Source organism: Pavona decussata, unplaced genomic scaffold (assembly GCF_977016875.1).
Source record: "Pavona decussata unplaced genomic scaffold, jaPavDecu1.1 SCAFFOLD_25, whole genome shotgun sequence".
In the NCBI taxonomy this organism is placed as follows: domain Eukaryota; kingdom Metazoa; phylum Cnidaria; class Anthozoa; order Scleractinia; family Agariciidae; genus Pavona; species Pavona decussata.
This window is the reverse complement of record NW_028145448.1, coordinates 949,842-962,722: the sequence shown is the minus strand read 5'-3', so window position 1 is coordinate 962,722 and position 12,881 is coordinate 949,842. Positions and strand designations below refer to the sequence as shown.

Here is a 12,881-nt window from a genome sequence, read left to right as displayed (position 1 = left end):
ATATATTGTCTTAAACAAACAAAGGTGGCACAGTATTCAATGGAAACAATAAAATTCGTGTGAACCAGATAACTTACAAAAGATCTCATTGGTTAAATTCTAGGCCTATCTAATAGTAAAAGTGCGCATCTGTTGCGTTCTCCGAGATAGCTTTGTTCTCGTTTTTAGCTATTGAAAGCGTAAATGTAGGAAGGAAACATACATTGTTTGAGTTCAGCAGCTGTTCTATTAGTAATCGGACGATCTATTGAAAGTACGTGTGATTTACTGTAAATACTGTTCTATTAGTAACCGGACGATCTATTGAAACTACGTGTGATTTACTGTAAATAATGTTCTATTAGTAACTGGACAATCTATTGATTATTCAAACGCTCTATTGTTGCATATTGTGACAGCTGTGTACTATTCTGCATTTCAAATGAGTGTAGTTGTACAGTTCCAAGTGAAATGACTAAATCTTTCCTAGTTTGAGGATGGGGGCAATTTCCTATCGTGACACCCCCCACCTTTAATTGAAAACCTCCTGGTTTTCGGAAACTCTAAGTGAATAAAATAACACTATTTGGACGAATATCAATACGAATAACTTATAAGACATGATGGCTGAGTTGCTTGGATGGTTTTTTTTTTTTATAAATACCTGACTTCAATAATATGGTATTTGAATGACTGGGTGAATTCTGTTAGATACAATTCGATCAACATATATCTTTTGGAAATGATGTACTCTTATTAAACAATCTATAGGCTACGTAAATCGATACTTAACAATCGTTAATGGCTTGTGTTCAGTTCATCTTCTCCGTCAGTGATCTCGGATGGCTGGTGCATGTTCGTGGATAGAACGCTTGCTGTGGTTACTGTCTGGCGGGTTAACTTGGATCTCTTGCAGCAGTGTGTTGCATACGGTTATCGGAGTGACGGCAGTGTTGGAGCTGAAATTCTTGAGACGGACATGACTGAGTCGAAAGATGAAGTGTGAGCTCACAGACAGGTGTTCACGGGGTTTGTTAAAAATGCTTGTAGGTCGTAGACTCGAATTCTCCGCGGTAAGTGGGCTGAGATCTTTTGCCAAACTCAGAGTATCGTTTGCCCAAGTAGCATGACCATGAGGAGACATCAGCAAAAGAATATGGAGGAACTTCAGAAGGAGGCTAGATGCCTTTTTGCACGTTTGGACAAAACATCGATGGCTAGGGCCAGTAAGCTGAGTGACGACTGAAGTTGATTGCTCATCATTTTCTCGGTTGTAGGAGAGGTTGGTGGGAACTAGTAAATTGGTCATAGGTCTTAAAGTTTCTGCGTTTAGAGGTAACTCAACAGGGAAGGCGTTGTCTAATGTTAATGTTCCACTCGTAAAGTGAATGATAGCGTCATGAGCTAACAGGAAATCTCGACCAAGGACAGCGTAGTGGCTCATGTCTTCTATGACGTGAAATTGGCAGGGGAAGTTTCTTCCATTTAATGATAAGAGCACCTGGATCTGGCCAATAGTTGACAGCTTTGCGCCATTGACTGTATCCACGTGCGAATAAGTGCTTGGAGCCATGACGGGTGGATCTTCTGCGCAAAGGATCTCTCGTAAAAAGGAAGCATTTATGACGGAGATGCAAGCTCCTGTATCAACAAGGAGATCAACTGGACAGCCATGGATGTTTCCACGGACGAAGGCGTTACTTTGTTGGTTGCTGCCTGCATGAAAGTGTGGTTGTGAATGAGATTGTCTACTTTCGCTTGCTGTGGGAAGGGGAAGGTTTTGCCGTCTTGTACGTGTTGTGAAGCTTTCTTGTGTCGGTTGCTTTGACTGGGGGTGGACGTTTATTTGGGGTTTAATGGCTTGTTCTTGTTTGTAACTGGACGTCCCTCGACGTGGTTCAGAAGAATTTCTTTGGGCGTCGCCTAATAACCTGATTGTCTGGTCTGTGAATGGATGGTTTATTTCTGTAATGGTTGGTTCCAGCTGATGCTTTTCGGAGTTTTCTAGGGTCACACTGTGCATTGGAGCTTGCTCTGGAGAGGTGGGCGGCTTTTGGTCGGTGTGAATCTCTAGTCGGATGACTATCTCTTGCTTGTCATTTACGACCATGGCGGTAGCATCGTTAGCATGGAGAGCAGAAGGGGTACAGCATTCAGAAAGAGTAGCAGGATCAGACTTCGATTCGATGTTGTGCGCACTTAGACTTTTGTTGTTCGTTGAGTGTTGCGAGGTGGAAGCTTCAAAAGTGCTGATCGACGCCACTTCCGCGTTTGAAGGGCTGGACGAGATTGTTTGGCTTGGCCTTGTAGAGTAAGTTGGATCAGCTTGTGTTACCTGGCTGCTTTGACCAGAGGGTGACAGTTCAGCGGAGACGGGTTGTTGTTCATAGACAGCGATGTGGGGTTCCTCTCCTTGATGTTGACTTGCACTTGGAATATGCTGTGGCTGTCTATAGGAAGGAGACGTGTCAAATCTCTGAAAACATACAGCCTTTACGTGACCTATTTTTCCACATGTATGACATATGGGCCGGCCATCGTGGGTGCGCGCTCTTGATGGGTGTTGTTGATAATTTCTGGTAGCGTAAACACGCATGAAGCCGTCCATACGAGACTGTAAGCGTCGGATTTCGTTGAATACACGAGACAGATCTGTCGATTGGTGTCTCTGTGGTAGAGAGGCGCGTTGAGTAGCTTTTAATTGGCGATTTTCTTCGCGTAAGCGGCTCAGTTCGTCTGTGTCACTATTTCGATGACTAGGTTCTCTCGGTGTAGTGCACTGGTAAGCTGCGACAGACGGATGTCCAGAAAGTTTCTCATTTAGGTGTTGAATCTGTGCTTGTAAAGAATGAAAAAGATCATCTGTACGGGCTTGTGGTGTCGACTGATAAGTTGCAAGTTGAGTTTCCAAAGAGCTCGGGGCCGCTACTTTTTGGGATGTGTGGCGGTGGAGTTCCTTTGCCAAGAGTTCGAGTTTGTGTTGTTCTGGACTCGTAGACTTGTTGAGGAGACTTTGAATCCCTGTTAAGAGAGATGTTTCTCCTTGAGATGGAACAGGAACTGAGTGGGGTGTAGTAGGTTGAGGATGATTGGCGGTGTGAACAAGGTGTGTAATATCTTCTTGGCGCCTCTGAAATACAGACTGTTGAATAGAATAAATCAGCCTGGCAGCTTCCTCGGCCTCAGTGTAGGTTTTCGGTTCTTTCTTTAAGACTTCTGCTTGGATATCTGTGCGTAATCCCTGGATAAGATAACACAGTTTGTCTTCGTCACGGAGGTCTAGGCAGTTAAATTTCTCGTTTAAGTCAGCGAGAAAACTTTCTAGGGATTCATTTGGTCCTTGGCGGCGTTTTGAGAGTTCTTGTCGATTCCGGAGATGACGATGGGCAGGAGAGAAGCGCTCAGTTAAGGCATCTTTCAACAGAGTATAGGACGCCTGCACGGTGTTGGGTAGGTTATAGTAAAATGTTTCAGCAGGACCAGAAAGGTGTAGAGCAAGTTTAATGGCTGCCTGATCGCTTGTTGGTGAGATCTTGCAATTAGCAAGATACAAAGCAAAGCGTTGTAACCAGCGATCAATGTTCTCGTTTTCGCGGCCATGAAATAAGGTAGGCTTGACCACAGTAGACTCGGTCACATGTGGGGTTGACATGGAGGCTTGTGTCAGTTCAAGTTGATGACATATTTGACGTTGTAAGTTAATCATTTCCCGTTGCAGGTCTGAATATTCCCCAGAATGCATGGTGGAAACTTGAAAAATAGCCTCTTTTGAAGGATTTCGAGAGCAGGGGCGAATGTATTCTTTGTCTTCTTTGTCTGAACTGTCTTGTGGTTTGGTTTTGTCCGTAAGTGAAAGGGACTTTGTTTTGCGTAAAGGAAGTGAGAGCAGAGGAGTAGTTTCGTCCTCGTTATCTGTTTCGCTCTCTGAATCACTAGTATCCGTAAGGTCGGGCGTGCTGTCAAGAGGTGGACTTTGTTCAGGTAACTGGTCAGGTGGATTACTTGCGGAAAGTACTGACAGAGAAGTTAGCGGACTTGCGGGTGGACTGGGTGGTCCGGCCTGGGTGGCGAATTGACTTGTGGAAGGACTGAGTTGTGCTGCTTGAGTGGCGAGATAACTTGGGATAGGGCTGGTTTGTGCTGCCTGGGTTTTGAATTGACTTGTAAAAGGACTGGCTTGTCCTGCCTGGGTGACGAGATAACTTGGGAAAGGACTGGTTTGTCCTGCCTGGGTGGCGAATGGAGTTGTAAAAAGACTGGCTTGTCCTGTTGGGATGGCGAAATGACTTGTAGAAGGACTGACGTGTCCTGCCTGGGTGGCAAGTGGACTTGTAGAAGGACTGGTTTGTCCTGCCTGAGTGGCGAAATGGCTGGGCGAACTGGTTTGTTCTGTCTGAGTGGCGAGATAACTTGACGAAGGACTGGCTTGTCCTGCCTGGGTGGCGAATTGACTAGTAGGATGTTGGTCCAAAATGCTTGGAGATACGCGTTGATGCGAGGAAAGTGCCGTGTTGTCGTGAACGTGACAAGTACAACCACAGATCCCGGTAGCGAGATCAAAATACTCTGATGGACAAGTACACTTTTTGTGTTTGGTTGAATGTTTACTTTTCTTTTTCCCAGAACTTGAAGAAAGAGCTTGAAATTTTTGCCGTAGATTATAACGAGTCTTGCGGCCCCCCTTGTTCATTCGTTCGGAGGATGTTCGTGAATAAGTTCTCAACAAAGAGCCTGAAAACTCTTCTAGTATGTTGTGCGGACAATGAAATCCTCAAAACAGAGTTAAATAACGGGAAAACTCGGCGTTGTCTGAGGGCAGACAAAGTTCATTGAAGAGCGTGTTTAAATAAAATAAGTTCAATAACTCTACGTGGATAAACACGAGGCGCGAGAGCTTCGTGCGTGCTAATATTAAATACTTTTTTTTTGTGAATTTTTTTTTTGTTTTTTTGTTTTTTGCTTAAACAAACAATGTATGAATGATAACAATAGCTACTCGGAAAATGCGGTTTTTTCCGAGGGATTACCTTAAAATGTGGCTGAGGTCTTCGGTTGTTGCTGTTGTGTTGTCTGCTGAGCCGTTGTAGGAACTGAAGAAACGCCCGATGTTCCAGAACCAATGTAACGAGAGGTTTTCGGCTATCTTGCTACAGAGAGTTTGGCTTCTCTTGGCGGCTTTTCTGGTACTCGAGGGCGAGCAAATATTACTTGTGAATTGCTTGAGATCGGTGCGTGAACTGAAAACTAGCAACGGTTTGTGCTAGCGCGGAAAACAGCGGGAAACGGGGAAGAAACTCGGTAGAGCAACTAGCTTGGCAGCCGGCACTCGTTACAAACTGCCAGAGGTACAAGGTCTAGTTTCTTCGTTCCATGGCGAAAACAGACAGCAAAAGGACAGAGATCTTTCTTGGTCACAGCAACTTTCTTTATTGTAGAGTAAACCTCGCAGATACTTCACAGCTAATACAGGCTTGTTGGTAATCCATGGTGGAAATCGTAGACATTCATAGGTAATCGTTTTACAATACTTTCGGGACTCCTTATATATTGTCTTAAACAAACAAAGGTGGCACAGTATTCAATGGAAACAATAAAATTCGTGTGAACCAGATAACTTACAAAAGATCTCATTGGTTAAATTCTAGGCCTATCTAATAGTAAAAGTGCGCATCTGTTGCGTTCTCCGAGATAGCTTTGTTCTCGTTTTTAGCTATTGAAAGCGTAAATGTAGGAAGGAAACATACATTGTTTGAGTTCAGCAGCTGTTCTATTAGTAATCGGACGATCTATTGAAAGTACGTGTGATTTACTGTAAATACTGTTCTATTAGTAACCGGACGATCTATTGAAACTACGTGTGATTTACTGTAAATAATGTTCTATTAGTAACTGGACAATCTATTGATTATTCAAACGCTCTATTGTTGCATATTGTGACAGCTGTGTACTATTCTGCATTTCAAATGAGTGTAGTTGTACAGTTCCAAGTGAAATGACTAAATCTTTCCTAGTTTGAGGATGGGGGCAATTTCCTATCGTGACACAATACATGATATTTCATATAAATTTTATTTCACTTCCATCTTTTCTCAACAACCATCATTTAAAATATTGTTTAATGTTGCCGTTGTTCCTTGCAGTAATCTGCGGTCCCGAGGCTCGTCGCTATGTGACATGGCAATCTTGGTGGTGGACATTATGCACGGCTTGGAGCCACAGACCATTGAGTCGATCAACCTCCTGAAGAAAAGAAAGACACCTTTTATAGTGGCGTTGAATAAGGTTTAGTTTTAAAGTTTTTCAAATTTTGTAAAATAAAATATTCCTTCACATTTATTTCATCGCGCATATGCCACACATTGACATCCCAATCCTAGCAGTATGTAGGATGTTTTTCCCATGAACCTAGTTTAATGCCTTTGGCTCCCACGAGTCTCCTGTAGCTCAGTGGCAGAGCATCCGAACTAGTAATCGGAAGGTCTTAGGTTCGACTCCTAATTATAATAGGAGCACTCAGATTTCCTTTTTCCGAGTATGCCTGTGTGATTCACTGAACAATACATCATTCTCAAAAACAGATTTGTTATTGAAAATATTGAGCCCTTGCGCCCTACATGTATTTTGGTGGCTGTTATTTGTCGGATTTTCTTGCCTTTCCTTGCTACAGCCATCACTTTGTAGTTGTGTTCATGATAAGTTTTGCCTGTCTCTTATTGAAGTTGTGTTCGTAGGTTGACAGGCTGTTTGAGTGGAAGCGAGGTCCTAATTCAGGTTTTGTGGACACCATGAAGAAACAAAAGAAAAACACCAAGCAAGAGTTTGATGAGCGAGTGCAGATTGTCCTGAAAGAGTTTTCCGAACAGGTTAGTTTCGTTAACATGCAGCTTGTATCAAGCACAGAAAACATGTAGCTTGTTCAAAGCGCGGAAAAACATGTAACTGTTCCCAAGCGTGAGAACGCGTGCAACCATTGCCAAGCGCGGGAAAATATTTTTGCCAAGCACTGAAGCATGAGAACACGCACAACCATTGCAAACGCGGGAAAATATGTAACCGTTTAGGGCCAATCGCGAAAAAAAAAATGCAACCGTTGGCAAGCGCGGAATGTAACGTGTGCCAAGTACGGAAAACCATGCAACTATTGCCAAGTGCTGGAAGACTCGTATCAAGTTCCAATTGCCGGGAAACATGCATTTAGTGTCAAGCGTGGCAGAACATGCTTCTGATGTCATGCTTGGGAATCAAGAATGAGAAAACGTGTTATTTGTCAAGAGTAGGGAAAGTGTCAAGTGCGGAAAAACCTGCATCTCCATCCGGTGCAAATTAGAACATGCAACCTTTTTGTTGCGCATGCAACGGGTGTCGAAGGCGGGAAATTTTTGTCTAAGAGGTCTTTCTTTATTTCTCAGGCCATCTCAATTCAGTATTTCCCATTCCCATTGATAACTCGGGCTACATTTAACACGACCTTGGTTTCTTTTAGGCTCTGAATGCGGCACTGTTCTACAATAATCCAGACCCAAGATCTTACGTATCTTTAGTGCCTACCTCAGCTCACACTGGAGATGGTATGGGTGATCTTATCTCACAGGTGGTACGACTTACACAAACAAGGCTCGCTCAGAGGCTGGCCTTCTCTGACGAATTACAGAGTATGGTTTTAGAGGTAATTCTTCTTCCTTTTCAGTAATTTTTTAATTCACTAAAAATTTTGGTGTAACCGCAGTTGGCGGACTAATTCACTTGAAGAGAACTGTAAATGCGTTCGAGGCATTGTCACCCATTTCATGGTGGGATATTGTACCTTATTTCATTTTAGTTTTAACCTAAAGTCTAAGGTCGACATTTCGTTCGGCTAGATTGTGAGGGTAATGAAACTAAATGTTATTACAGTAGCTTCGAGACTTCTGCCGGCAAGATGATTTTCAAGCATCTCCGTTGACTAGTCTTTAAGGGCTGTCACGCTATTTTTTCGTCAAAATTATGCGAAAATTCTGACAGCGTGCCTCATACACAAAATGCCCCCATGCACATAGACAATATTTATCAGGAGAGAACAGACCACTCGCTGATAATTTCAATTCATAAGTAATTTGACTGATGTTGTTGTGTTTAGGTCAAAGCGTTGCCCGGCCTCGGTACAACTATAGATGTGATTCTGGTGAATGGCAAACTGAAGGAGAGCGATACTATAGTAGTAGCCGGAATCGAGGGCCCTATTGTGACTCAGATCAGGGCCCTTCTCACGCCTCAGCCCCTGAAGGAACTCAGGGTCAAAAATCAGTACATCAACCACAAGGAGCTTCCTGGGGCCCAGGGAATCAAGATCGCTGCGAAGGACCTGGAAAAAGCGCTTGCTGGAATACCTCTGTTTGTAGCACAACAGCCAGATGAGGTGGACTTTTTTAAGGTGCGTTGACCATGCTGTTTAGTTTCCTGTTTGACGAATATTTGATGAATTATGGTTTAGAAACTACAAGTTGTCTTGTCGAGTTGTTTGCGATATTGACCTTAGAAAGGGCAAGTTCGAGAAGCTGACATATTAGGGGTCTTCAGATCAGAGTACGAGTACGACTTTCAAATTTCAAATCGGTCACACCCCCAAAACTCTCACTCCTTCCTGTTGTTTACCAGCAGATAAGGAGACCCTAGAAACAAGATTGGTGTGACAGGAGGGGTTATCTAAACCACGCCAGCTAGATTAGAAAAGTCGTAATCGTACTCAATCTTGTACTGGTAGTCAAATCTGAAGGTCCCTAATGGTAACCTTAATGTAGAAGTTTATTTTGTGGCATCGAAGAAGTAACGGGACGAGAAATAAAAGTCACTGGGTTATACTAGAACTGTATAGGAACATGACAAATGTTTTCTATAGTGTTATTATGCTTGCATTCGATTAGCCGTATTCCGGGATAAGAGTATGTACCATGATTACTAAAAATCCCTCTTAAGAGGTTTTTGAAGTTACTGAAATACAAAATAGCCCTTGAACATCGTGTGCCAGCGAAAGGTTGTTGAGACATCATCCCAAATTTATCTAAAAGAAAAATCTTGAGGTTGTTCCGTTCAATTTTTTCTAGAATTCGGTCAGTCGAGCGCACGTATACACAGAAACATTTATCCTTTTGTAAGTCTTTTCTAACTTGTTGGTTTCATTGTTGATCTTATTTTCTGCTTTTTAACAGGAAGAAGTATCAAACATACTGAATGATACCCTTCAGTCTATCAAGCTATCTGATCGCGGTGTGTATGTACAAGCGTCTACTCTGGGATCACTGGAAGCCTTGCTGGAGTTCCTGCGCACTTCAAAAATTCCGGTGGGTAGTAGCTATGGTTATTTGCTGCCATAATTTGAATCATTTGAGCAGTTCCACCGTTTGGTAGATAGCAAGAACCCAGGTTAGATAACTTAAGGTAGCGCGGAACTTTCGAGTTTCTCAATTAGAATCCTATAATCAATCCCAGGAAATGTAAACAAGACAATGAGCCTAGCGCTGGAAAACGCGTTCAGACAAGTCACGGTTGGTTTTGCTGGACTTCTTGTTGGTTAAGGAAGTTAGAAGCACCTTTCTTTTCTCTTGTTTTTTTTGCTAGTGAGAGAGTCAAGTTAAGCAGAACCATATCGAACACGAAGCTACTTTTGTATAACTTTTGCAAGTGTAGATTTAAGATTTTATATTTTATTGAGCAACTGAAACCGTGCTGAACTAAAATGGTCTGAATGCCGTTTTCCTTGATTCAACAGTACTCAGGAGTTAACATTGGACCAGTTCACAAGAAGGACATCATGAAATGCTCCACCATGTTGGAACACGACGGACAGTAAGTTATTTTTGTCGTTACCTTTGTCTTTTTCGTGGGAAAACTGTTTGTTTGCAAACGTAGAAACGTTCACGGGAAGGTGGTAATAAGCGCAAAAAACAATCGCAATTTGTAAGTGACTTGACCTTCACAGTCATTGGAAAGCCACACTGGACTCTATAAATAACGTGGAGCCCGGCGCCATAGTCAAGCGCGGGAAAGGCGTTTATCCGCTGCTATATGCACGTAAAAGTAATCACTGGGAAGCGCGGGAAAAATATGTATCGTACACCTTGTAACTGGCGGCAGACGCAGAATGCGCGGGAAATTTGTTCATATACATCAACTCAAGATTTGATTTATCTGGCTTTCTTCGCATTGATCAATTGATTTTCATTGCTTTTCATCAAATTGCCTCACGCGGCTTAAATCCATTCACGCATAGTACGTTTTGCTTTTTTTTAAACTGTGTTTGTCGTGTACCGTGCAGATATGCTGTTATCCTGGCCTTTGATGTGCGGATAGAGAGAGATGCACAGGAGATGGCCGACAGTTTAGGCGTAAAAATCTTTGCCGCCGACATAATTTACCACTTATTTGACAAATTCACAGCTTATAGAGAGGTAAGGAAGAATCTCTGGGATTCAACAAATCGAGAGAGGTGATATTGACTTGTATTTATCAGGATTCGTAGCGTTATCAAGAATTCTATAGTCCTATCGCTAATTATATAAAGCGAAACAAACATGGCTTTGTGGCGTTAACAGATTTCTCCTTTTTTGGGAATTTGGGAAGATTTTTCAGCAATCTTTCGTTGATACATGATAAGTTAAAGGGGAAGTATCACGCAAATTTGCTGTTATTTCAAAACCCAAAAATGTTCGTCTGTCAGCAGAAACAAGGAAATAATTGTCAAGTTTGTTATATAAATTATGACCCCACTACAATAAAACTGTCGATTAGTGCCTCTGGCCAGAAACAGAAAAGGTCGTTACGGATTGAAACTTGAAAAATGTAAGGCGAATGTTTTTCAAGTTTTCGCATTTTTGTTTCCAAAATGCTTTAGAACAGATCACGAGTTGTTCCTTTCAAGAATTGAGTTGATTTCTTTCTTCTCGTCATTCTAGAATTATTTGGCAGCTGATTGAAGGTCTTATTACATCATTTTTAACAAAAGATATCAAAAACCCCTTACTGTTTAAAAGTGTTGAGATCAGTGAAAATTTAGCGTTGAAAACTCACATTTTCTGCACCAGGAACTCAAGCAGAAGAAGCGTGAAGAGTTCAAACATATTGCGGTATTTCCATGCAAGCTTCGAATCCTGCCCCAGCACATATTCAACTCCCGTGGACCTATTGTGGTTGGTGTGATTGTGGAGGCTGGTGTGGTGAAGGAGGGTACCCCAGTAACAGTTCCAAGCCAGGAGGTGAGTACCATGTACTGTATACTGTATGGCATCAACCTCGTAACCAGCGCTTTTCTGTTGTAAATTGCGAGGGAAAAGACTTGGGTATGAGGTTGCTATGACCCAGGCAAAGTCGCTTTTGTGTCACAGGCCGCCCAAAGGGATGGAGGCCATTTGCAGGGTTAGCTCCAGAGCCAGGAGATCAGTGTTCGAACCGCCAACCTCGGCGTTGAATGTTTGTCCAGCTTTTCCCCATTCGTTCATAGTTGATTGATTTATTGAAGAAAAAGCTCTTTTGAAATTGCACTTCTCTCAATATCAAAAATTGACTTAGTGTAATTATTTTGCTCTTATCACCCTTATTATAGTTTTGTCCTGTGTCTATATATGTGTGTTTATGTTTTATAATGTATATTTTTTGCTTTTCTTCTCTCCCTACAAAAAGCGATAATTTACCATCCTTGTCTGTTAAGGGCTAAGTATTAGCTAGACTGGTTTTTCTTTTTTTTTTTTTTTGCGCTTTCTCCGTTTTATTTATACTGCTTTTTTAACTCGTGAATGCGCGTAGCGCAATGAACGAGTTATAGCGATAGCTGACTTTTGACTCGGTCGGTCGGTCGGGCGGGCGGTTTTGTCGTTAACTTTCGGGCGTGCGCAGTGAATGAGTTTTAAATTCAATTAGTGGAAAAAAACACGCGAACATTTGTTGTTCACGGCGCAGCAGGAAATTCTTATTCAATATGTAGAGAATAATTTGACGATCATTTAGACTGCAAGCAGTTCCTTTCTGATCAGTCGAGATGGTACGCTCACAGCGCAGCGAGACTGGAGCGAGGAGAAATAAATGACCTCTTCCCAAGCCCCACTCCGCTCGTTTGCTCCAGTTTTTTCGCGCTTGGCTATTTCGCGCGACCTCTCGACTATCCAGAAAGGGACTGCTTGCAGTCTAACGATCATTTAGTGCAAGAATGGAGATTTTTCGTTCTATCTGAGCAAAGTTACAAGTTTTTTCAGTTTTCCAGAAAGTCCGGGGTCGTAAACTCAATTAGTGAAAAAAGAAAAAACGTGAAATTTTTTTTCACGACGCGTCAGAATTCTCTCATTCATTCTGTAGAGAATAATTTGACAATCATTTTAGTGTAAGAATGGAGATTTTTCGTTGAATCTGAGCAAAGTTATAGGTTTTTTTCGTTTTTTTCTACAGAGTGCGGTTTCTTTTAAGAATTAAAAATAATTTAATTTAGAAATAATTTAATTAAAAAATAATTTAATTTGTCAGTTTTCACGCGAAAGCGGAACGTGCCATGTCACGCATCATTGACGTCGTAAACAAAATTATGCAAATTTCTGGTGAAATGAACACTTAAAGATCTTGTCAGCTTTCATAGAGGTTTCAAAGGGAAAAATGTTTCATTTTCGAAATTAACAACTGGTTATTTATGGGAAAGCAAAAGGACGCGGTCGATAAATAATTCTTATTTAGCAAGAGCTTGTCATAGTTCATTATTTTTACTTGAGGATTGCGTGGACTGAACTCCAAAGGAAAAATATGAAATGTAATGCGATACTTTGTTGAACAGATTTCCCTTTGTGAGATCGGCTTGCCCTACTGTAATTTTGTAATTTTAATTCCCAAAAAATCTTCACTTGCCCATCGGGCAAGTGATGGTTAGAATCCACTAGCCCGATCGCAAA

General features: G+C 41.9%; 1 protein-coding gene across 1 annotated transcript in view; it reads left to right on the top strand.

Annotated features, from left to right (window-relative positions):
* The window catches only part of LOC146485674 (eukaryotic translation initiation factor 5B-like), a 28,960-nt gene that overhangs the window by 12,830 nt on the left and 3,249 nt on the right, over nucleotides 1-12,881 (top strand). The window contains exons 16-23 of the mRNA XM_085103018.1: nucleotides 6,120-6,261; nucleotides 6,711-6,842; nucleotides 7,463-7,645; nucleotides 8,096-8,389; nucleotides 9,165-9,296; nucleotides 9,725-9,801; nucleotides 10,271-10,403; nucleotides 11,037-11,207. Coding sequence (XP_084959144.1) covers nucleotides 6,120-6,261; nucleotides 6,711-6,842; nucleotides 7,463-7,645; nucleotides 8,096-8,389; nucleotides 9,165-9,296; nucleotides 9,725-9,801; nucleotides 10,271-10,403; nucleotides 11,037-11,207 — 1,264 coding nt within the window. The remainder of the gene's footprint in view (nucleotides 1-6,119; nucleotides 6,262-6,710; nucleotides 6,843-7,462; nucleotides 7,646-8,095; nucleotides 8,390-9,164; nucleotides 9,297-9,724; nucleotides 9,802-10,270; nucleotides 10,404-11,036; nucleotides 11,208-12,881) is intronic.